At 48.9% G+C, this 25,201-nt stretch overlaps 1 protein-coding gene across 3 annotated transcripts in view; it reads right to left on the bottom strand.

Annotated features, from left to right (window-relative positions):
* Window positions 1-221: 221 nt before the first annotated feature.
* Window positions 222-25,201, bottom strand: part of ACVR2B (activin A receptor type 2B) — a 34,579-nt gene continuing 9,599 nt past the window's right edge. For 2 of the 3 annotated variants that reach the window (XM_074345227.1, XM_074345226.1), the window contains exons 2-11: window positions 16,373-16,580; window positions 15,956-16,065; window positions 15,640-15,791; window positions 15,414-15,557; window positions 14,813-14,956; window positions 14,372-14,520; window positions 12,874-12,988; window positions 12,072-12,210; window positions 11,850-11,980; window positions 222-10,448 (exon numbers count right to left, since the gene is read on the bottom strand). In XM_074345227.1, coding sequence (XP_074201328.1) covers window positions 10,254-10,448; window positions 11,850-11,980; window positions 12,072-12,210; window positions 12,874-12,988; window positions 14,372-14,520; window positions 14,813-14,956; window positions 15,414-15,557; window positions 15,640-15,791; window positions 15,956-16,065; window positions 16,373-16,580 — 1,487 coding nt within the window. In that variant the 3' untranslated portion in view covers window positions 222-10,253. The remainder of the gene's footprint in view (window positions 10,449-11,849; window positions 11,981-12,071; window positions 12,211-12,873; window positions 12,989-14,371; window positions 14,521-14,812; window positions 14,957-15,413; window positions 15,558-15,639; window positions 15,792-15,955; window positions 16,066-16,372; window positions 16,581-25,201) is intronic. The other variant, XM_045509735.2, reaches the window with a different exon arrangement.

Below are 25,201 nucleotides of genomic sequence, written 5' to 3' on the forward strand. Positions count from 1 at the left end.
GAGCTTCCACAGGCAGAAACGGGGACCTGCGTTTAGCTTCAGCCCCCCGGGACTTTAGCAGACAAGGTGCTCGACCATTAACAACTTCATGTCTTCCAAGCAGGAACACACAGAGGTGTTCAAGTTGGCCCTGTAAGTGGGAGAACACCATTTTATTTCTTTCTAAATCCCATGAAAAGAAATCTCAATCCCCTGCCATGTGATTAAGAGAGACAACAGGGTTTTATTATTATTATCATTTTATTTTCATATACAAAAAGATAAAACTTGAAATAGTTCTAGATTTTTCCTCCTATTCTATTGGGGTGTGGCTGCTCCTTCACACAGGGGGAAAAAACTACATTCACATCGGTTTATTTGAGGACCCAGTGCAGAGTTTAAGCAGCAAAACCCCAACATAGCAGATCTAATTTCAAACTTGACACTCATTTCTAAAATTACCACAGTAAAAAGGAACAAAGATCCACTGCAAATGAATGAACTATGATACAATGTTCTTTCCAAAATGTCTTCATTTTGCAACTGTAATTACATGGATGTCTGCTTTAGGCCATTTTAGATGTGTGTGGGTATATAATATATATATGTGTGTATTTTTATATATATATATATATATAGTACATATACATGTATTATATATATATATAAAAATCAGCACACTTTCCAAATCCAGACAGGGTAACAGCAACAAGCTGAACTCTGTGTATATATATGTGTATTTTTAAACACGATACTTTAGTATAACTTGTTAATTCAGTAGTACAAGCTATTTCTGTTCTACAAAATTTTTATTTTATAGCTACAAGGGTGAAAAGTGACCTATTACATTTACAGCTCACATATCTTGGTATACAGACAGTACTTAATTGAATTTGAGCCAAAAACTATTAGTCTTTAGTTTTAGCACTTGAAGAGCTTCCTCACTTCTACAGTCTTAAATCATATACTAGTCACATTTCCAGAGTTTGCAAATTACTCATCATTGTAAACCACGAGAAAACAGATGAATCCAAACTTTTAATTACAGTTTTATATACAAGTTAGATAACACAGCTCAATAAGACTTCGCTATCCATCCTAAACCCAACACACACATTCTCCACTAAGTTAGACAAGTCTTAGGGTTTTCTTTCTTTTCCTTACAAATAATATACAAATTTAGAAGTAGCTGGTAAAGCTGATATATATAAGATGGCAAATGACAGGTGACATCTTCTGTTGGTTCCAAAATTGGTCCTGAAAATGTACTCTGCTGTGTTAACTGTGTGTCTGTTACATGCAGAAGCTCTTTTCACAAGAATTGACATCAAACTCAACATAAGTTAAATTTACAGTACTGTATGAAGTTATTCAGATTCAAGGACAAATGTGGCAAAATAGTAACACGTGAAAAATTCGGCCTTTGATGCTACCATTAAGATCATGTCAAATTCATAAGCAGATTCTTTTGTACAGTTGAAAAATGGCGTGTGGATTTGTGGCGTGGAACTGAGATCTAGAAGTATGTTTCTCATCTGCGGTAACCCTCACCCCCAATTCTCAAGTACTACTCAACTTTCTTTGCATTTTTACAGAATTCTAGTTTCAAAAAGGTGGGGGGTGGAGGGAAAAGACGCCGCCATTTTAACAATTCCTCCCCTCACGGGAGGTCCTCATACTCCAGATGAGATCTCCAGATAATCTGTATGGCCGCTGGCTCTCAGACAGCCTTTGACAATGACTTGGATACCTTCCAAATCAAAATCCAGCTGACGCCTACTCTTTCCTACTCTCATCTCTGTCATCACTGGTCAAATTTGGACGAGCGCGTTTTTCCCTCACGGAGAAATTATTTGGCTAAACGTACACTTAACTTGTGGCAGTGCTCTGAGGAAATCTCAGTTGGACTAAAGCACTTGAACGGACTGAGGTCAACAGCCCGCTGAACAACACAGAGACCGAACACGTCGGGGGCTGAGTGGGGACCCAAGGAGACACACTGACCCTGGACCCCACGGTCCGCAGGACAGCCCAGGCGGGCAGCCCACGCTCATGGGACTGAGTTACCACTTCAACCTTGGTCTGCCATCTGTGCCCCAGAGACGAAACTTCTGATGTGGCAACTGCTGGTTAAACTTTCTGAACTGGTAAAAAAGGCTCTTTAAAAAATATATATATATATTTATTTAAAATACATCAAAATGACAAATAACCATATCCCGCAAGGCCTGATTTCACAGCAACATATGCTACAGACATCTTCCCAAAATGCACTGTGGTGGATGGGGGGGGGGGGAGTTTCAAGCCTGCCATTTAAGGGAATGTTCTACATTTGAGCTTTAGCGACTGGAAATATGTTACAAAGAGCTCATTTTCGGAACTCAATTGTGGACAAGACCAGCCAGTTGAATCACTTTGCCTATTCAGACACGAGAATACTGAAAATTCAGAGGACCACGGGAAGCACCGTTCAGATGACACTCTAGACCCATCCCACCACAAGGCTGTGAAGAGCTTGCCAGAAGCCCCCTTTGCAATCCTTGGGAAGAGTTTTACTTGAAAACAAATAAGTACCCATACTCGGCAGGGTTCCTGTGCATGTGTATCACAAGCCTGCAGTTTCGAGAGGACCCAGATGGTGACACTGTTCAACACGAGGTCTGAGGTAACTGGTTCTTAAAACACCTGGAGCACAGAACTGCATCCAGAAAATACAGCTGGGAAAAAGGAAAAAGGTGGGGGTTCAGGCTAGAAAAGACAAGTAGAAAAAAGCTTACAGCAGTTGCTTTTGGGGGGAGGCAGGTGACAAAAAACAAAGGCACAACAGAATTACATTCCAAGACATGTGGCTGGAGAGCAGAGAAACGTTCTTTTATGGGGACAGGAAAGGACCGATGTTTGGTTCCCGGAGTGCTCCTGGATCTGCCGAAACCGAATTCATTCAAGTATAAAAGGGGTAGTGTAAAACTTTACTCTCAGTCACACCGGGTAAAAAGCACAGCTGGTTTCACAGGACACGTGAGGGACTCTCCTGACATCACTGTCCCAACCAGTGCACCTCTGAACGCAGCAGCTGAAGCCAGCAGGCAGGGTCTGGGGACAGGGCTTCAGCAATTACAGGTACAGAGAATCTGCTTCACGATTCACTTCCTGTACACCCCCAGCAAGGAAGTTCACCTGAAAAACCAACTACTCTTCACACAAAATTAAAAAGGCTAACGTGAAGACCTCCTTCCACACAAGGGCAGTGACAACGACCTTTGCGGGAAGAGCAGGAACCCTGCAGACCCTGGAAAGGTATCCTGCTGGGACAGGGTTTGAGCTTCCTCAGCGGGCTCCTGGGTTACTCGCTAGACTAAAACAGCGGGTCAAGCCAGCCCCTCACCTCCAAACAGCCCTGACACAGAAGACAAGATGGACCTGGCCACTCTCCGCTGAATGTGACTGCTACGTCCACACACCACCCTCCCCCATTTCCAAGAATTACTCAACCAGAAATTCTGTCCTGAAACCTGGACAATTTGGTCCTAGATAACCCCGTTCGGTAGACTTCTCAAATCACCAAATTCCCATTTCAAATGTCTGAAGCCTGAATCTTATTCTAGTCCCAACCATCTGCACCCCATACAACTTCTGTTCCCCAAAACACCTCACACTACTACATCCGTGACGGTAACTTTAATGATTAACCTCAGAACCCTTTGTTCACAAGGAATATCAGGAGGAAGCACGAACGTAAAACACACTGCAGGCTCCTCTTGCCTCTCCCCAGCCCTCTGCTTCTGGTCTGAAAGGAACAGGACCAAGCACCCACCTCCTGTGCAGACTGTCCTGTGCAGACAGCCACAAGTAGTTTTGGCCAAACAAGACCCCTGGATGGACTGTCATCACCAGTGTGTCAACGGGAACCCAAGAGCACCAAGTAAAAGCTCCACACCACTCACACTCCAGTGTACGTTTATCTTGAAAGCTAAAGCTCGTTACTCTGATTACAAAAGCATCCTTATTCAAACTCACTAGACTTTATAAAAATAATCTGTGGTATAAAACAATCTCCACACTGTGCAGGAAAATCTGTCAGGTGATATAACTAAATATATATGTAGTGCTATAGATTTTTCAAAGTAAAATTTCAAGTGTCATAACTCTATTATATAACCTATTCTTTTATTTACAAAGCTACCTAACAACATTTCAACGCAAACGTGATTGGGAGAATCAGGGGAGGAGTCCACGCCAACCAACAGAAATTCCCAAGACTCAGGACAGAACTCCACATTTGGGGGGGGGGGGGGACACCCATCCTCACCTGCCTGAAAAGCATTAGCTAATGGGTCATATTTTTCATAACTGTGAGCCTAAAAATGTAAACTCTGCAAATGAATGTAACACTTTTCCATAGATGGACAGAAGAGCCCACGTCTGTAGAATCCATCGCGCACACACCTGTGTCCACGTTTGTGTTTCTTTAGTGTCTTGTAGGTGGCTTGCAGTAGTTCTCAGAACTGCCTGGGCCCTAGACAATCCAAAGACATTCCTGGAGAAAAAAGGGCAGCACAGTGCCCATCTCCACATGCTGGCGTTTAGGGAATACACGTTTTAATTCATGAGGGGAAAAGTTGTGTTATCGTTACGAGCTGCCATAGGAGCAAATAAAACATCGCTGGGTTTGGCACTACAGGGATGCACGGAGTACCACTATCAGGGAGTCCTGCTTTAGTCATACCTGGAAGAGACCATCACGAAAATGTAAAAGCTTGGTAAAAATCTAAATAGTGGGGTAAATCCTTTAAGTTTAAAATCTTGTCCAAACCAAAGTTTACAATGGACCCAAAATGAGTATAAAATAAGAATATTCAAAATATCCCACTAGATAATTTGGAGTTTTACTTGATAGTTTACAGGTCTCCTGGACCCACTACTGTCATCCCTCTGTATTGGGACCTGAGTAGGGGGGTGGAGGATGGGACCCGAAATCCAAGATGTTCAAGCCTCTTATGTAAAATGGTGTATGTAGTATTTGCATATAGCCTCTGCAAACCCTCCCATATGCTTTAAGTCATCTCACATTACTTATAATACCTACTAAAATATAAATGCTATGTAAGTAGTTGTAAATACATCAATAGTTGCCAGTGGGTGGCAAATTCAAGTTTTTATTTTTAGAACTTTCTACAATTTTTTTTTCCCCTAATATTTTTGACCCGAGGTCAGTTGAACCTGCAAATGAGGAATACGTAGATATGGAGGGGCCAACTCCAATTGTTTTTAAAAATTGGCCGAGTCAAATGAATTAATTTCCAAGGGGAAGAGTGTGTTTTAAACTTCTATTTCTTTTTGCTACAAAACTAAATCATCATCTTAAAAAACATCCCCAAGCCTCTTAAAGGTTTGGGACACATTCATAAGTAGACTGCTGGTTACAAATTAACTACTGGGAATCTTACTTAAAAACTATGCCTATAACCCTGAATTCATTAAATGTTTACAAATCTAGACTGAGAAGATAAAACAGTTCATCAACTGAATTACTGGGCCTATTTCTTTACCTAAAACATTACTCTTGACTGAAACATAAACCCATCATTACTAGGCTGAACACATCAGCTGCAGAGTATTTTATTAGTTCAGCTTTTGTAGACAGCTACAGACCTAGGAGAATTCAAGTCACCCGCATGAGGAGAGAAAGCCACCTTGCCCTCTTCCCTTTCCAGCTGCTTGCCCTGGACAGGGGGTAGAGTCAATTCACTGTGCTGCTTTTGGTCTGGGGCCCCAGAACTGTGAACCAGGCCTGGCTGTCTCTCTAAAGATTCAGGACCCAACCAGCTATTGAAATAGCTGGGACTGACAATCAAACTGAGTTTACTCCTGGAAAATGCTTTCCAGTTTAGATATTTTTCTAGTGAGCCAAGTTCTCCAGAATAATGCCTGGCTGTTCAACTCCTAGTACCAATCCTAAACACTTACATATGTATGCTTACTACATATTTAAAAAAAAACATCGAATATTTGTATCACCAATAGGTGCTGCGAACTTTACACTGCGTTCTTAAAAAAGCAAAATTCCATTTGCAAGAGGGTCACCCAGTCCTCCCACCCAAGATGGAAAAGCCGCCTACCTGCCCTCAAGGCTCACGGCACAGGGACCAAGTGACAGGCTTTCCGAGCCACATACAGCATGTGGTAGACACTCAACACACAGCTAGGCTCGCCACTAAAAAACACCACACCCCCAGCACCAGATGTCGAGTGGCAGGGTAGCAGGGAGCAAGGAGGTGGCCAGCTGGAGAGAAAGGTGGCAGAGCAGAACTGTGGGACCACCTGCTTAGCTTTCTGAAGCACAACAAGCCAGGACAGAGGGCTGGCCTGGCCCCCAGGGCAGGGCAGGGGAAGAGCCATCTCAGTGGCCTGGAAACGACAGACCTTTCCCTTTGGCTGAGAACCTGTGAGTGTGGGGCTCAAGCATCTGAGGATGTTCAAGGCTGGACAAGGTCTTTTTTGTTCTGTAGACATGCCCCCAAGTCCGGACACGGTGAATTCTCAATCAGAAGCAGCTGGCACAGATGGGGAAGCCTCCCCAGCAGGATCGATCCCTCCATGTACCTACTGAGAGCCAACAGGACAGGAAGGCCATGCTGGACACCAGGTACGTCTCACCACGTCTCTGCACAGCTCGCTCTCCCTTTCTACTAAGAACCATCCATGCTCAGCCCCAAGTAACTCAATCAAAGGAGGACTCCTGGTGGGGACCAATGGCCCCAGGAGGAAACCAGGCTTATGCTAGGCCCAGGATGCTCTAATGACTATGTCCATGGCCTTCCCTGGCCATCTATCATTAAGAGTCCTCTGCAGGTCCATGTGACACAGTGGACTCTGTCCCCATATGGTTCCTCCTTCCCTTGCTCACTCTTGGATCTCCCTGGCTAGGGACATCTTCCCGCAGTGATCATGGGTGTCTTCAACCAGAACACATTCTCCCCCTAAAGTCCGCCCCACAGCCAGGAGCCTGCCTGCATGACAGCACACTAGGAAGGAAGGGGCAGGGATCCTGGGCCACTTCTGTCCCTTGATTTGGCCACCCTCCCACCCTGGATGAGGCAGGGAAAACCATGCCAGACTCCATTCCCACCAGTCTTCCACAGAGCTTGGAGGGAAAAAGAAAAAAAGTAACAGTGACCTGAGCTCCCCGAAGTGGAGACCGCATGAAATCTTTGTGAAGAGCACAGGGAGAGGCCCTACAACCCAATAAACATAAACCAGAGCGCTAGATGGTCCACTCCCCAGAGAATACACGACAGCAAATCATACAACACTTTCTCAGAGGCAAAAGACCCACCCAGACCCCCATGACATGCCCTGGAAAGAGATGCCACCTTCTCCTGGCCATGAGCAGAGTCAGGGATGCTCAGCACAGCACGCGGGGGAAGGGCAGCCAGAAGCCCAAAGAACTGGCACTCCTGCACCCTCCGCTCTGCCCGGCCACACCACTCAGGGGCCATCCTGGCGCCAAGGCACCAAAGGACGCGACAGTGGCTGAGCACAGGGTCAGCACAGGGGGAGCCCCCGGGACAAAAGGCCCGCAGGTCCCACCGCAGGGCCTCGGCACAGCCCAACCTAGCCAGGCCAGCACCTGTTCTCACAAGAGCCAAGCCAGTACACAGAAGAAACCCTGCCCAGAGGAGATCTAAAACCAGACAGGGAGGCTCTGGCTCCGCATTGCACACCCGGGGGGAGGTTCAGGGATCTGAACATTCCTGTAGTGAACTAGCTACATTTGTTAGTGGTTTATTTGTTTCTTCTGAGGGTTGAAAAGTAGAGATGCCCCACCCTGCCTGAGGAGAAAGCTGGAGAAATCAGATATGGCACTTTTCAATAAATATTTTAAAGCTTTGGAAAGAAATAAGTGGAAAAGAAAAGCAACTGCTGTAAGGCCTGTTTTGCTGTTAAAAATTATCCCAAGGGAAGAAAAATACCACAGCACAAAATAGCTTAAAAAAAAAAAGAAAAAGACGAAGAAAAAGTCAAATAACTTACCATAAAAACAAAAACAAAAACCTGTCCCTGTAGCCACCCTGGCCGGCTCACATCTTGACCCATGAAGCAAAGACTGAGCTGTGCGGGAGAAGCAGACTCGCCTCCCACAGCACCCGGAGCGCAAACCCACGGAGACGAGGACACGGCCCCGCCGCCCAGACACGCCGCCCTCGCCGGGCAGTGGGGGCCGCAGAGCCCCGTGGACCAAGTCCAACATCGCTGCTGCTCATCCGCTTAAGGAAGTCCATCTCAAGTACAACTACCTCCCGTGGGTCTAGGGGCCTCAGTTACAGCAAGTTAAAGTGGGGTCACCCATCATTCCCAACAATGACCGATCACGTCGAGGGAAACAGCAGAACCTCCAGGAACTCGAGAGGAGGCGCCCCCTCTCCCACTCTCACCCAAGTCAGCCGCTGTCCGTCAACTACCAACTCACCTACCCTCAAGGTTAAGAGATCCAGTTCTCAAATGAAATGGTCAAAAGAAACCGGAAGGAAAAGCCTTCACAAAGAAGAGTGATGAATGCCCAGACTCGGCCCAGACAGCCAACCTAGAGCTGATGACAATTATTTACAAGCGGGCGTTATCAAAGCAACACGGTAGCACTCCCTAGAAGACTCAAAAGGTTTTTTTCTTTTTCTCTATTTCTTTTAAGCTTTCTTGTCATAAAAGCCAACTTACATTAAAATATACGTACTACAAGACAACACAACTAATAAAATATATAATAAAACTTACACAAGTAGAAAATTCTGAGGTATTTCTGGTTTGAGGTGGTCTGTGGTCGTGAAGTTTTAATTCTTTTACTTTTCAAAATTTAAACCTCGGAAGCCACATAGCAAAGCGTGTGTGTGTGTCTGTGTGTGTGTGTGTGTGTCTGTGTGTGTGTGTGTGGATGTGAATGTGTGTGTTGTTTTTTTAAAAAATTCGCATGTTTCATAAATTAAAAAATTTCAAATGTTGAAACAGCAGCATTAGGAACATTCACTGACTAGAGCAAGGTCACGGCATAACAGAGAAACGGGTTTTAGAATATGCACCTATTTAAGGGGTCTGGAGAAAGCTGTGTCACCTACAAGCCACATGAAGGGACAGTACTGCCACCGCACAGGGCAGAGCCAGCGCTGCGGGACGCTGGGGGTCTCTTAGACAGGCAGGCCTTGGCAGGCGCCACCCAGGAAACCCTCGCAGTCCCCGCCGTGGAGGGCGCCCCGCCGTGGGGATTTCCCTGAACTGCTCCAGGAGGAAGCAATGCATGTATTTCAACTTCTCCTCCATTAAAGATACTTACAGTATCATGTCTTAAAATAAACATACTCAGTAAACCGTGATGACTCCCACCCTTACCTAGCCTTAAAATCAGGGCAGAAGAAACGTTCTGTCCTGTACCCAAGCCCAAGTTAGTGGGAAAAACTGTTCAGGGCCAACAGATGGATCAGAGCCACACCTGATTACAGACTTTCTCCAGACCCCGCTCTTGCTTGGCCTCCACGCCAGCCTTCCCCTCGATTCCTGGTTACCTGAGAAGTAGTCTCACAGCAAAGGATGTTGCTCCGAACGTGCCCGAGTCCAGTGTAGCTCTGCTCCAAACCCCACCCCCAGCTCTGTCCTCCCCTTCCAACTCCAGTCCAAACCATCCTCATCCTAGTTTCTCCTCCGTCAGGACAACACCCGTTACTCCGTGAAAGACTCATCTGCTGTTTCTTAAACTCACTGTCTAAAAAGGGAGAAAAACACAGTAAGAGGGAGGGAGCAGGAAGGGGGGGGGCGAGGGCAGAGGGCAAGTCCTCTTTTGAGGAAGATGTGTTCTTATGTAACAGTCTTCAAAGGTTCCTCTAGGTAGAGTTTGCAGCATTAAGTTTCCTAAGACAGGAGATGGGTTTGTGTCACAGATTCTGAGAACACAAACAGAGAGAAAACGGGAGGGGCGGGAGGTGGCCGAGGCTTCTCAGCGCGGCGCTGGTTCTGCATTCACAGCTCAGCACCTCAACGCCTGCTGACGAGTCCGCTGTTTGCAATACAGTAGAGCAATGTGCTGGTAAAAACTGATCCAATCCAAAAAATAATATTAATAATAATAATTATAATAATTATAATAATAATAATAAGTCAAGGTAAAATAGCAGCTGCATTTTATGTGTTTGTTGGTATTATGGGATTTCCAAAACAAAACACGACTTTTTTTTTTTTCTTTTCCTCTTCAGATCCACTGAGTCCGGAGATCCAATCATGTCCTGGGCTTAGATGCTCGACTCTTTAGGGGGCAGGTCCACGTTGGTGACGGAGGTCACCAGGGAGACAAGACAGTCCGAGGTAGTGCCGTTGACCGACCTCCGGATCAGGGACACCCGCTCCTCCACGCAGCCCGCGGACAGGCGAGCCTCTGCGTCGTGGTCCCAGCACTCCTCGATGGTTACGCAGAGCTGGGCCAGGCCCTGCACAATGGCGGGAGAGGGGAAACAGACACCCTTGCTAGTGGCTCTCAGTGAGGACAAGCACAAAGGACAGCAAGCCTGACGACTTCCTGAGGACTAGGCAGAGCCCACGGGTCCATCATGGGGGCCTGCAGCAAACTCCCCTCCTGGCCGTCACTATCCTGAGACCACCGGCCTCCTCCACAGCCCGAAAGAAGAGCCACTGGACGTCAACATGGGAAGTGAGGGGAACTCGGGGCCCTCCCAGGGCAGACACGGCTGACTGCCTGGGAGCAGGGATATTCAAACAAAATCTTATGAGAAGCCCAAATCACATAAGGGCCCAAAGTGCAGCCACAGTGGGGACAGAGGAGGGCTCATCCCACCCTATTCCCCACCACCGCAGACACCTCTCTGAAGTCCAGGGAACGAGGCATGACACCCTGGGCTGGAACCACGTGTGCATAGCTGGAAAGGCAGAAAGATAGATAAAATGCCCACGTCCTCTCTGGCCTGCTCACCAGCCCACACTGAGGCTTCTCTAGACCTCAGGCTCTTCATCAGGGAATGGGACTGGCAACCCCAGTATCTCTGCCCTGGTAGCCTCAGAAAGTCTGAGGCAGAAGGTAAGATCCTGGCCCAGCTTCCCTCCCCCCATGCCTAATTTTTCTCCATTTGCAGTCCTGGGTCCCAGGAAGCAGCATGGCAGCTGAACTTGGCCTCAACAGCTCGACTCCTGACCATGTGCTAAGAGTGCCAGCCCCAAGGGGTCCCAAGGATGTCTTTTTTCTGAATTAACCCCAGAGTGGCAGGGGAAGGACTCAATGGAGCGGAAGGCAAAAATCCTTCCAAGATAGGTAACAGTTTACATAGCTGGGGTCTTCCGTGCAGTATTCTCAGACTGGAGGGGCCCAGATGCCACATGGCTCAGCCTAGGCCCAGAAAATGACGAAGACAGAGAACAGAGATTACTTCATAAGGGTAATGCATAATAAGCATTTATGTGCTAGGTGTCTTGTCTAACGACTTACAGCAACTCCTTAAATCTATTACTACCCTGAGGAGACTAAGGCCCAGAGAAATAAAGTAATTTGCCAGAGACCACCCAGCTAGTGATTGGCAGATCCAGGATCCCACCCACACGTGTCAGGTCCAGGGCCAGTGGGCTCCACAGCACCAGTGACCTACGGGGGCACTCTGGGCCCTGACAGGCTGTCACGTCCATCACTCTCTGGGGCCAAACCCAGAGCTGCCTCCCTGCAGAGCATCAACCCCCCAGATACCCCAGTGAAGAGAGACAGTGCGCTAAGTGACCTCTGACCAGGCAGGGGAGGAGGGGACTGTCCTGCTGCCTGAGGCACCCTCTCTCTCTGTCCCTGCCATACATTGAGGGGCTGCCCTCTCTGCCCCCCAGCCCCTCACCGGGTGTTTCAGCCAGTGATCCTTGATGGCTGGCCGCATCTTCTTGTGCACAACCACCTCCTGCAGTTCCTCCAGTGATGGGTGCTGGCCGATCTCTTCCTCAAAAGGCAGCATGTACTCGTCCACAGGTCCTGGGGATGAGAGAGCCTGGCTGGGTCACCCTGAGGCCCCACCATTCCCCATCTCACACCCAGGATGCTCGGGGCTCCCGTCCAGACTCACCATCTGCAGCCTTGCAACGGGACACGAGCTCCCACAGCACCAGCCCCATGGCATACATGTCAATGCGCAGAAAGGCGTCTCTCTGGAAGTTGATGGCTCCCTCAAGCACCTCAGGAGCCATGTACCGCCGCGTGCCCACCTGCATGAGGACAGGGAGGGTCTGCAGTCACCGACCAAGCACAGATGTACTCACAGCTTGACACAGGAGCCAGATCACATGTGCATGGACAGGGCCGTGAATCATGATGGCCATCTCTGATTCACCACATTCACGTGGAGACCACGGGGTCACGATGTAAATTACACCTCAGTGATAATTTTAAGGTATCATTTGAGACAGCAGTAATCCAGCATGGAACTGCTCCCTCTTAAGTCCATCGACACCGTAAGGGGCTACACAGATGATGTGCATTTTACTTAAGGGGAGGAATACTTAAAAATATTAACGGCAGTTGTTTTAGGATGATTGGCTTAGGCTTAACTTTGCGTTACTTTTTCTAGGTTTTTGGTTTGGATTTTTAGTATACTCGTATTTATCTTATTTTTATCTTGCTTAATCATTACAACTAGAAGAAGAGAGAGATTTCCAGTGGGGAACCTGTTTCTCGCTGACCAGCCAGGGAAGCCCTGCTACACTGAGGGCCTCGCTTGCCCCACTGGTGAAACCAGAGCACTGCTCCCAGAGCTCTGAGCACTCTGAGCTCACGCAGTGGTCCTGCCCCTGCTCCCTGCCAGCTGAACACCAGAAGGGCGGTCCTCCACCCCCGTGCCAGCCCCCGTCTTGCACCCCAAGGCTCCTCACCTGCCCATGAGTGTCCCCTGGAGGTTTCCCTGGCTCAAACCGCACAGCCAGGCCAAAGTCAGCCAGCACAGCCGTGAGGTCACTCTTCAGCAATACATTCTTGCTTTTAAAGTCCCTGTGGAGACACTCAACTGAGATGGAGCTGAGCACGTGGTCCAATCGACCCAGCTCCTGGCTTCCCACCTTGACCCCCAGAGACCCGAAGCCAGGCCATCCCACCCTATCTGGGCAGCAGGGTCTGAAGCAGGGTGAAGTCCCATGACGCCCCACAGGCAGGCAGCTTTAGGACACCCCCTCCCCAGGTGCACTTCCGCCAGAGCTGCCACAGCCACACCCACCTCTGTGGCTGGGCCGACCCCATCCCAGTTTCCACAGTATCAAAGGCCAGCCCTCATGTTCTCAGAGCGGATGAAGGCAGGCAGAGCAGCCTGGGACGCACGTTTTCTGGGAAGAATTTACACCATGTGGGATGTGAGTCAAAAGAGAAGTTTCAATGAACTTGCCTCGGTTTCCATGCAGGCCCCCAAGAATCTGGAGCCTGCTACCAGGGCAGGGCTGAGCAGGTGCTGGGGTGAGCACTCAGACCCGCCTCTCACAAGCAGAGCTGCTTTGGTTCTCAATCTCCCCATGTCTGTCTCAGCCTTGGTGTGAGAGCTAAACTGATGTACAAATGCTTCGGGCCGCCCCTGGCACACTTACTATGCACTACTATTAGGTTGAACTGTATGTAAGAGTCGACATTCAACCGTTTTTGATCTACAAAAATGGCAATTTCATACAGTCAACCTTCTGTGTCGTGAATGTTGTTATCGGTGGGGCCCTTCAGCTCTGAACCCTGGAATTTGAGGGTTCCCTCCCTCACAGTCAGCTCTTCTGCCCTACTGTTCCTTCATCTGTAAGATGGGCTGGGAAAACAGTATCTACCTCACAGGGCAGTAAGGAGGCTAAAATGACTTGGCGTTTCTAAGCGTTGAGAGCAGTGCCTGCCATTTAAAAGCACTATGATAAGTTAACACAGGGGGTCTCAACATGTGATCTAAGCACCCCAGCAAGTCTCTGAGACTCTTTTCATCATAATCTGTTTATTTGCCCTTTTTTAAGCTCATTCTCCCAGGGGTACAGCATTTTCCAGTGATCTCATCACTCTGACAGTTAATGGAATATGTGTGCTCTAATACAGCAAATACCAACAGACATAACCCACATACACAGAAGTTCTCTTCAAGAGTGTAACAGGATCCTAATCAAAAAGTTTGAGAACTACTAAACCAAATACCCACCGAAGTAATGCAGTCTGCACTTCCTACTATGGCCACTGGAGGGCACCAGAAAACTGCCTTGAGAGGCCTGCCGGGGATACCAGGAAGGAAGAAGGGCCAGGTGGGCCCAGGGTTTTGTGCCGTCATGGAATTGAGACCCCCTGGGCCCTGCTCTCACCCTCCAACCCTCTCTACAGCTCCAGGTCAAACGCAGAGGGGGCTACTGCTAACCCAGGTACCTGTGGGCAATAGATGGCTTGTGGCCCTCGCCACGGCACCAGGGCACGTCCTCGTGTAGGTATGAGAGGCCTCTTGACATTGTCTCTGCCACGTGACACAATTCATTCCACGTGATGATGTTCCCCTTGAGGTAATCCGTGAGGGATCCCTGGAGGAGACAGCACAGGCTCTGGGCACAGGAGCCAGGACGCAGCCCAGCCCCAGGAGGGCTATCTCCGTGGGCCAACAGCAGGGCTCATCTCCTGGGAGGCTAGAACTCATGTGGCCAGAAGGGGCTGGGGATGGGGTGGCAGAAGGTGATAATCATGAAGTCACTACTCCCATTCATGAGAACTGATCTCAGGGACAGGGGTTCTCACTGCAGACCCTCATGTCCACACCCGTGGAAGGGTGGGGCCCATGCCATGGCCCGTGGGGGGCAAGTCCACGGACGTGCTCACCTTGTCATGGAAGGCCGTGATGAGCCACAGCTCCACCTCCAGGTTGGAACCTCGCTTCTCAGCAGCAATGAACTGCAGCAGGTTCTCGTGCTTCATGCCGGGGGTGCTGAAGATCTCCCGCTCGCTCTGCCACGACTGCTTGTCCTGAGGCAGGGATGCGGCTGAACCCCACCGCAGCCACACCACCAGCCCCGCCTGCCCCCAACCTCAGCCTCTGAGGGTGGCAGCCAGTAGTGATTATAAATCAATACCCCGACATACAAAGGGGGCTCCTGAGGTCCAGAGACAGGAGTGGGGGGGTCCAGGACCACCCAACCCATTAGAAGCAGAGGGGGCCTGGCTTTGCTAAGTGCCCCGGGCAACTGCTCTGGGTAGCCTGGTGTCCAGGGCCTCTAAGCAGAACCTGATGTCAAAACAAAACCCTGAAAACCAGAGTGGATGAGGTTTTGCAAAGCCCTAGCATAGCCCCATGATGGAATGTCACCACCTGCAACAGGGTTCACTTTTCTTTCATCCCTCCTGGAGGGGCCTGGACTGCCCTGGGGTGGGAGAGCTTGGGCCACAGCAGGGGTGGATGACCTGGAGCCTAGCAGATGCTCACCTGGAGCGGGAAGATCTTGACAGCCACGAAGTCATTCATGAGCTGTGCCTTCCAGACACAGCCAAAGCGCCCCCGAGCCTTGATCTCCAGCAGCTGCAGTGGCTTCAGGCCCACCAGAGGGGACGGGGGTGGAGGTCCAGGATCCTGGGGAGATCGAGGGCTTAACAGGGACTAGCCTGGCCTCCCCACCTCTACCCTGCCCCGCCCCAAGCCAGCCCCATCTCACCTCATGGATGTCCACGTGGCCGTAGGGGGGCTTGCGATGCCGGTATATCCAGAAGGCCAGCAGGACAATGAGGGAGAGGCCCCCGATGGGCAGCAGTGAGTAGGCCAGCACAGTGAGCAGGGTGGGGGCTGTCGGGGGTGGCTCGTACGTGACTGGGGGACACATGGAGCCCGGTGTCACACAGCCCGCCTACCCACACACCTCCAGGTCCAGACCAGAGAGCCCTGCAGCCACTCCCCACCCCACGCAGGAGCTGAGCACTCCACAGTCCGGGGCCAAGGCCAGCCCATGTCTACTCCCCATCAAAGGCCCTCACCTTCCGGGCCCCCCGCCTCGGGCAGGTGGGTGAAGCGCTCGTTGCAGAAGTTCCCTTCGCAGCAGCAGAAGTACACCTGGGGGTTCTCCTCGGTGGCCACACACTCCTGCCTGGAGGCACAGTTTCCCATATGCCCCTCAGCTGAGGGACACAGACTCCCCAGGGTGGCCCAGCCAAAACCCTCCCCGCAGACAGAGAGGCCCATGGAGAACCATGAGGGACTGGAGGGAGGGCAGTGTGAGCCCACCTCCCCTAAAGCAGAACCCAGAGTGGGGAGGTGCACCTGGAGCCCTCCTGGGTACCTTGGGACTGGGGCAGGGACCCAGCAGCACCCCGCTGTCCCCTCCCACCCCAACGCCAGGGTCACTGCAGACCCGCGGCCCCGGTGGAACCGCGAGGGCGGAGGGGCAGCAGTACCTGTCGTAGCAGTTGAAGTCGTCCAGCCAGCAGCCCTTCTTGACCAGCTCGATGGTGCCCGAGCTGTTGCGCCAGGAGGCGTAGCAGTGCAGCCGCTTGTCCTGCTCGCCCTCGCAGCGCTCCAGGCCGCTCTGGTTGGTGCGCTCCAGCTCCCAGTTGGCGTTGTAGTAGATGCACTCCCGCGTCTCGGCCTCCCCGCGCCCGGAACCTGCGCCCCGGTGAGGGATTTGCTGAGCCGCCCCAGAGCCCCACTCCCCGATCCGGGTCCCAGGGAGACAGGGTGGCCAGACTGACGGCCAGACACACAGATGCTCCTTAGTGGAAGCAGCAGCAATCGGCGGGGGGGCCCTCCAAACCCCAGGGCATGTCAGAATCACTGTGTTGGGTGGGGCAGGAGGCTGGAGCTAAAAACGCATGTTCCTAGCCCAACCCAGACCGGTCCAATTGGAGTGGGGGCAGAATCTACGTCTTTAAACAGCCCCTCTGTCTCCAATGTTCTGATGCAGATCTCAGGGACCAGGTCTGAGAAACCAGAGGGCAGCCTCCTGCTGCTGCCTCTGCCTCATCCCACGCTCACCACGGTCCCCCAGGGAGACACTGCGGGTGTGTCCCCACCATACACACACATCCCTCTCCTGTCCAGACTGAATGGGAGGCAAGGACTCTCCAGGGTCCCTTCTGCATGCAGCAACCAGCACTGGGCCTGGCAGGGCTGGAGAAGGTGGTCAAGAGGAGCATGTGCCCCAAGCGGTGATAACAGATGACCCTCCCAGCGGGGCTTGGCCCTCAAGACCCCTGTGGGCACTCCCCACTCACTCTGTGCCCGCTTCCAGCCCCCGTTCATGTGACATCCAGATAGCCAAACACTGCAAACCCCAACTGCCCCTTGGAACACTTCTGTCATTCAAGCATGGCTGCAAACCTGCACCAGGATTTTGCAGGGAGGGGACAACAGGACGGATGGCTTCAGCCTGCAGCCCAAGCCAAGGGTCCTCAGGGAAACCCCTCTCTGCTCAGACCACAAGCCCCTGCCCTCGTGTGAGACTAGGAGCTCGAACAAGAGAGGACACCAGACATCGGGAGTGGCCAAGGCTGGCCCAGCTCCCCTCTCCAGTCTGCTGACCAGGCACGGACCCCTCTGGCCACTACTGTGGGCAGGACCCACATGGACAGGGATAGGAACTCCAAATCTCAAGGCTCCTGGTAGGACCCAAGGATTCGGGATGTCACTGGACTTTTACCTGACCAAATCCTCCTACAGACAACAGAGAAAAAGGCAGCCTTGACCCCGTTCAAGTTCCAGCCCTGATGCTTTCTGGCAAGTCACCCAGCCACCCTGTGCCTCCATTTCCCCACTTGTGAAAAGGAGATAGTAACAGCTCCTACTTCCTTGGCTGTTCCAACAGGGAAATGAGTTAATGCACTTAAAGAGTGGTAAGAACAATGCCTGGCACGTTGGCTGTTATATTAGAGTCAGACCCCTCCCTGCCACTTACGCCATTCCTTCACAACATACCCCCCACCCGCCCCATCAAGTTGGGGGTGTGCACACCCACACCTGCCAAGAGCTTTGCATTCAGAGCCCCAGGGGGACCAGGGAGACTGGGAGACTCCAGGCACCCCCCTACTTGGCTGTGCTGCCAGCTGGAGAGGGATCCCCCTCCCTCCTCCCTGGCAAGCTACTTCTGCACACTCACAGCTATTTATAGCTTCTGGCAACACTCCAACCACAAAGCTGCCTCCGCCTTTTAATAGACACAGGGCTCCTGCCCACACTCACAGGCCGGGACACCCGTGCACAGGGGCTCCTCCGACCCAGCCCACTCACCCAACCTGGCAGAGAGGGTGCTGTGCCCCCTCATCTCTGCTGCCTCAGAGCCCTAGGGGGAGCCTCTCCCCAGACACCCGGCCAAGTGGCGGGCTCGACCCCTGAGCACCAGCCAACCCAACCGCTGGCTTCCAAGGGATCAGGTATATAAGCGGCCCTGTCCCCAGTAGGCAGTCCCAGTGTTCCAAAGGGCCTACACCTGGTGGAAAGGCACCTCCAGGGCCCCCCAAACCCTCAGCCCAGACGGGGCAGAGAAAGCCCACTCCTGGACACACACCACCATCAAAAAATAAAACAGCACATGCAGATTCCACCAGAACCCACATTCCGGGAACTGGACCTAAATCGACCAGCTTTGACACTTGTGGTCTATTTCTCAGGCCAGTTGGCCTGGATGCACCTGACATTCACTGGGGAGAAAAGGGGGAAATCCAATGGGGAGAGGGAAGAGGGACAGAGAAGTGAGGCAGAGTCTCAGTGGGAGGATTTGGAGCGAGAGTAGCTGCACCTCCCTTGGGACCCCTGAGCTCTGGACTTGGTGTGTCCCAGGCGTACTGTGGACTCCAGCAGCCAGAGGGCCGCTGTGGCCTTGGCTCCTGGGGGCCCCACCTCCTTGGGGGCACAGCCCACCTATGTAGGCACTGCAGAGTGATGAGAACGAGATGCCACCCAGCACCACATCCATCTCAGGCCCCAGCAGGTTCCTCCTGAGGAGTCAAGGAGGGTCTTGATGGTGAGGGTGCCCAGCGACAGTACCCGTTTCTGAGTCCATGACTCCACCTCCCCTAGTCCACACCGCAGCATCCGCACCACCTTCCCCACAACCAGAGTGAGGACAGCTGGGGTATGGGGACTACAGGGAAGGGAAATGGAGGTAAGGGGGTGGGCGAGGGGGAGAGCTAGGACACGAGACAGACAGACAGACACACACGCAGACATACACCCACGCGCATGATTGAGTGTGCACACACTGTGGAGTGGCACATACAAACAAGGGTCAGAAAAGAATCCAAACATGCCCACGTTTTATCTCTGAACTTGAGTATCTGCTTCTAGCAGCCAAACACAATCTCTAACTGGCATGTCTGCTGCCTGCCCCCCCATCACCCATATATTTGTGGACCATCCAAACTGACACACTCTCATTCAACAAACACACAGCAGGCACTACTAAGCAACTAATAAGCTCTTTACAGATGTTAATTCATTTAATCCCCATGACAACCCTGTGAGGGTCCTCCTTTTGCAGATGAGGAAAGTAAAGCACAAAAAGGTGAAACAACTTACCCAACTTATTTATTAAATGTCAAAACCAGGTTTGGAAGCCAGGCAGTCTGGCTCTGGAGTGCATGCCCTTTCCATGCCCTGCTGCATCTCCTGCAGCTCTGCAAAGCCTTCATCCTCTGTGCGGCCAACAGTCCGCTGAATGACCTTACCACAACCTAAGTATCCATCCTCCTGCTGGACTTTTGGGTTACTTACAACGTCTGCTGCTTTAAGCACCACCCCTATGAATCCTCCTGAATCCTCTTTTGTGCGCTTTCTGGTGCTCGTCAGCATGCGGTCCTCTAGGAATACACCCACAGCGCACACAGGATGAGCATCTTCAGCCCACTGGATACGCTCAAACAGTTCTCCCAAGTGGATGGACCAATTCGTGTGCACAGCAGAAGACAGCCCCACTGAGCCACACCCTCACCCCCTGATATCTGTTCACCTGGTCAACGTGAAACCCTCTATCACAGTTTTGATCCTCATTTCCTGATTACTTTACAACGATCATCTGTCTATCAGCCCCTTCAGAGAACTGTCTGTTCACATCCTTTCCCACTTTTCTCCTGGGCTTCTTTTCCTTTGCGTTGCAGAAATTCTTTTCATATTCCAGTAAAACTTTTCTGACTGCACAGTAACCCTCCTCATCTGTTGATTTGCTCTCTGCCAGCAAGTGTATGTTGTGTGACACTAACAAATGTCACATGACATTTCTTGTAGTATTTTCCCAGTTTATCTTTTTCCAACTTTTATTTTAAATCTTTATCTTTTTCCCCCAATTCAGCCTAACACTGTCTTTGATCTGGAATCGAGTCCTGTTACATTTATGACTACCACTATGTTTAAATTTGTTTTTCCTCTACTGCTACCACCTTTGGATTATCTTTTTTTAATTCTGTATTTCAGCCACTTCTGGTCTGGAAGTAATGCACTCTATTTCTATTCTATTATAGACTACTCTTTAAATTTTAACATGTACGTTTATGCTAGAAGCCCAAAGTTAATAATCAGCATGTCTCCCATCCCTCATAGGAACTTAACTGCTCACACTCCAATTATCTCTTTTCAACTTATATGTAATTAGTTGGACCTAACATTTGTGTTCAGTATCTAATTGTAGTTGTTCCTCTTACCTGCCTCCCAGAGCAGATACTGTTTGTTTTACACGGGCAGCATTTGCTTACTTGTACGCACGTTCACCAGCTTGTGCGCTCACAGTATCTCTGCTCTTCCTTCCAGGACCACTGTCCGCCCTGAAGAACATCTCTCTTTAGAAAAGATCTTTTGGTGGAGAAGCCTCTGTCTGCCTTTCTGAAATGTCATTTTGTTCTTCCTCCTAACTGACAGTTCAGAAGAAGATAAGCTTTTAGGTTGAATTATTTTCTCTAGGCATTTTGAAAATATTATTCCACTGTCATTGCTGAAAAGTCAAGCCTAGCTTTGTAGATGCTCTGTCTTGTCCCTCCGGCTGCTTCCTCAGATCTGCTCCTTGCAGTTTCACAAGCTCTATGTCTAAGTCTACTTTTAAACTTAATTACACTGCTCAGAAGAATATTCTTTCACTCTGATGATTGATGGCTTTCACTGATTCTGAAAAATTCTTGGCTTTTACCAGTTTGAATATTGCACCTCCCTATTCTATGACTCAGAAATTCCTATTACAAGTATATCTGACCATCCCGTCTCTTAACTCTGCTTTCATATTCTCCAATTCTGTGTCTAAGCATTATCACAGATAATGCCATAGTTCTAACTTCCAATTCATTAATTTGCTCTTTAGCTGAGTCTAATTTGCTGTTTCGTTCTTCCACTTAATTTATAAATTCAATCTATTTTTTTTCATTTCTAGAAGGTCTATTTTAAAAAAAACAAAACCTTGATACCTCTGTTCTTTGTCAATATTTCCAAATCCCTATCTTAACAACTCCATGATTTCACTTCTTAAACACCTATTTCTGCCACTTGTCATTTCTGATGGTTTTCACTCATGGTATCTTGTTTCCCTGTGTGTTATGGAGTTTTGGATTTCTGTTTTTGGATACAGAGCTTATGTTCAGTGGGGGCCTTTTGTGTGGGAATAAAAAGTGAGGACAAGTTTGAGGGGGCAAGCTGCCAGAGATAATTTATATTTTCGCTTCTGCCAAATTCTGCCAAATTCTCTAGGACATTACCAATGTGGAATCATTTTAACTTCTCAACTTCCAGTTTCCCAGGAAACACAGATGGTATAAACTTCAACTCCAAGCTCATGGAAGCACAGATCTACGGTTACAAATTCTCAAGACAAACCACCCACCCCCTCCACTAACCTAGGCCAAGACAATTTTATTATCTATTCCCTTGATCAGCAAAAGGATGTTTCTTCTAGTCTATACTTTCACTGAAGGTATAACCCATGGAAGTCTTTCCATGTGAGAGCCTCAATCTCAATTCCACATCTTACCTCCAGTTCCTCACAATCTGCTACTAAGGCCATACCTCTAACTTCTGGAGAGAAGCAAATCCCCCGAGAATAAGCAGACTCAGCTAGTGACGGTGTACAGCTCTAGTTTCCAGCCCCCTCTCGCATCTCCCTTCCTTTCTTACACATGCAACTGGGCATCTGCATTTACAAAGGGTATCTGGCACACTTTATCCAGCATTTCTGTCTGCCTTGTATGAGGAGGTTTTTCAGTTGCTCTGCTCACTATTATTGCCAGCTATGGAAGTGCAGGAGCAGCTTCCAAGAGTGCCAAGAGGAAGTCTACCTGCCTTCAGAAGCCCAGCCCAGGAACAAGGAATCAAGCTAGGTCACCTCAAGTCACTTCCAACTTGGACTCTGTAAGCAAGTCCCTGGCACCTCCTCCCACAGAACAAGGTGTGGACCCAGGGCCATCTCTGGAACACCTGCCTTTCTCCAGGGCCCATCATTCCTGAAGAACGCTGGATACAGCGTTTCCAGGGAAAGGTCAAGAATTACATGCAAATATTACTTTTGCTCCCTCCCATAATCCCACTGAAACCACAGCAAAGGAACGGTTTTTAAGGCATAAACCTATAAGGACAAAAAGAACAGGAAATAACCACAGAAATGAAGCTCTGAGGTTGGAAAGCAAATACCCAAGTGGTCAAGCACAAGACTCCAACACTGGCTGTGGAGAATACTGAGAAACAACATGGTGTCTACCAAAGAACCCCAAACTCAGGAATTTGTGGCACCAGATGTCTCTGGAAAGAGAGGCAGAGATACGCCCAAAGACAGAAGGGCTGGTTGGTAATGGGCAGCCAGATCCTCAGATTTCGCTACCATTCACCACGGCTGGCTGCCCACCCCCAACCCAGCTCAAAAAAATTCCCCAAGACAAGCTGAAAGTAAATGGGTGGAAATAAGTGTATCAGACCAACAGAAGCTGCAGTGGCTGTAAGATAAAAAGTTTTACAACACTCAGACATCAAAATCTCAAAGCCCTGTCAATTAATACTACCTCCCAATATTGAAACAATCTCTCATACCTACAAAACATCACCTCAGTACGAACTGAAGTGCTTTTTTACTGGAAGAACTGTCCATTTACCAACTTGTGTGTTGTTTTCCTTTTGTCTTAAGCATCCACACAGGCATGACTATATTTCTGGCCTTTCTCTTCTATTCCACTGTCTATTTAGCTATTGCATCAAAAGCCCACCGTTTTAATTACTACAGCTTTACAACAAATCCTGAAATCCAGTAGGTGCACCTTGTTCTTTTTCTTCAAGACAGCCTTGGCTCTTCTTGGTCCTTTGCAGTTCCAAATTGTTTTACTCTGAGGATTAACTAAAGATGAAACCCTAAAAGCCTTTTCTGCATCTACTAAGATAATCCTATACTGCCCTTCTTTACTCTGTGAATGTGGCAGATTAGATTTTCAACTGTTATGTCCACTATGCATTTCTGGGATAAAAACATTTGGATGTGATGAATCATTATTTCTACATATTGCGGGGTTCTATTTCGTGAATGTTTTAAGGAATTTTGCACCTTATGTTTATTCGGGGGATATTAATTCTATTTCTCTCTCCCACTCTGTGTTCCCTGATCTCTCTTTTACTGCCTTCTTTTCAGCGTGAGACGTCTCTATGACTCTATTTGTCCCCCTTCTCAGCTTGAAAGTTATCACCCTCCTACCCTTCAGTGGTTACCTTGGAGATCACAGCATGCCTTGACTTCTCAAACTCTAACATTAATTGGTAATTTCACCCTCTTTCTAGATAATGTAAGAACTTTTAGAATAAATTCCATTTTCACTCCACCCTCACATACAGCACTGGTGTCAGGTTTTGTTTTTGTTTTTTGTTTTTAATTGAAGTACAGTCAATTCCAATGCATCTATCTCTTGTGTACAGCACAGTATCCCAGTCATGCATATACATACATATATTCATTTCCATATTTTTTCCATTAAAGGTTTTTACAAGATATTGAACATAGTTCCCTGTGCTATGTAGATTTTGTTTTTATATGTATTTCAAACTCAATGACACACTTCCCTCACAGAATAAAGGTCTGGGTATGTAACCTTTTCATGGCCCTTCATCTGCGTCTCTGACATTCCATCTAGTTACTCCCTCTGTCTCAAGAACACTCTCTTTACCTGACACCTTCTATCCTGAAGGACAATATCACCTGCTGTTGAAGTTTAGGTTGACAATTCTTTCTTTCAGCACTTAAAACTATCATTCTGTTGTCTGCTGGCTTTCACTGTTTTTGAGAAGTCAGCCATCAATATAACCATTGCTCTTTTGATAGGAATTCCTTTTTTCTCTGGCTATTTTGTTTTTTGAAGATTCTCTGTCTTTGGTTTTCAGAAGTTTGGCTGTGATAGGAATAGGAGTGGAATTTTTAATTTGTTATTGTACCGAGGTTCACAGGGCTTCTTCAATCAGTGGCTTAATGTCCTACTTTGTTTTTACCAGTTTCCTAGCTATGATCTCCTCGGTCCTTTATTTCTGTGACTCTGATTATTTGGACCTAAGACCTTCTCACTTCAACCTCTGGGTCTTTCCCTCTCTTCTGTATTATACATCTTTTTTGTCTGTATATTACCAGTTCGCTATTTCTCTTCAGTTGCACCTTATTGCCTGATAAAATCACTGAGTTCTTAATTTCTGTTAGTCTACAAGTCAGTTCTACCACAGATTTTTCATTTGGTTGTTAAATCTTTCCCTAGCTCTCTGTTGACATTCATTCCCTTGATCACAGTGAGCACTGCTATTGTTCAACATGTATATAACTCTTAGAGCTCACCCAGGTCTGGCTTCAACTGTGATATTTCTCCCGGCTATTTACTGAAAATGACTGGTCAGTCATTATAGTGCAAAAATGTTTGCAGAAATAATCTGAGGTCTAGAATGATGTTATATTCCTAGAAAGATGTTACAGGTGCTTCTGGCAGGCAGCTAAGGGCATCATTAATTCCAGGACATCTTAATCCAACTTTAGAGTCTGTCTTCTTTCGGCTCTCCCTCACCCCTAGGCCACTGGGGTCCCAACCCAAAAGGAGAAGCTCACTACACCCACTCTCTGTTTGGAAGACCAATTTCTGTGTCCTTAGCTCCTCAAGGCTATCAAATGCAAGGCCCAGCCTCTCAAGTTGCCCATATGGAACTGAAAACAGACTCAAATGTAGAAGTCAGCACCAGGGACCTCTGTTCTCACACAGACCCTGGCCTAGTAAGTAGGTCTTCACTGTCCTCTTAGCTGTACAATGCTT

This window comes from Camelus bactrianus, chromosome 17 (genome assembly GCF_048773025.1).
Source record: "Camelus bactrianus isolate YW-2024 breed Bactrian camel chromosome 17, ASM4877302v1, whole genome shotgun sequence".
In the NCBI taxonomy this organism is placed as follows: Eukaryota; Metazoa; Chordata; class Mammalia; order Artiodactyla; family Camelidae; genus Camelus; species Camelus bactrianus.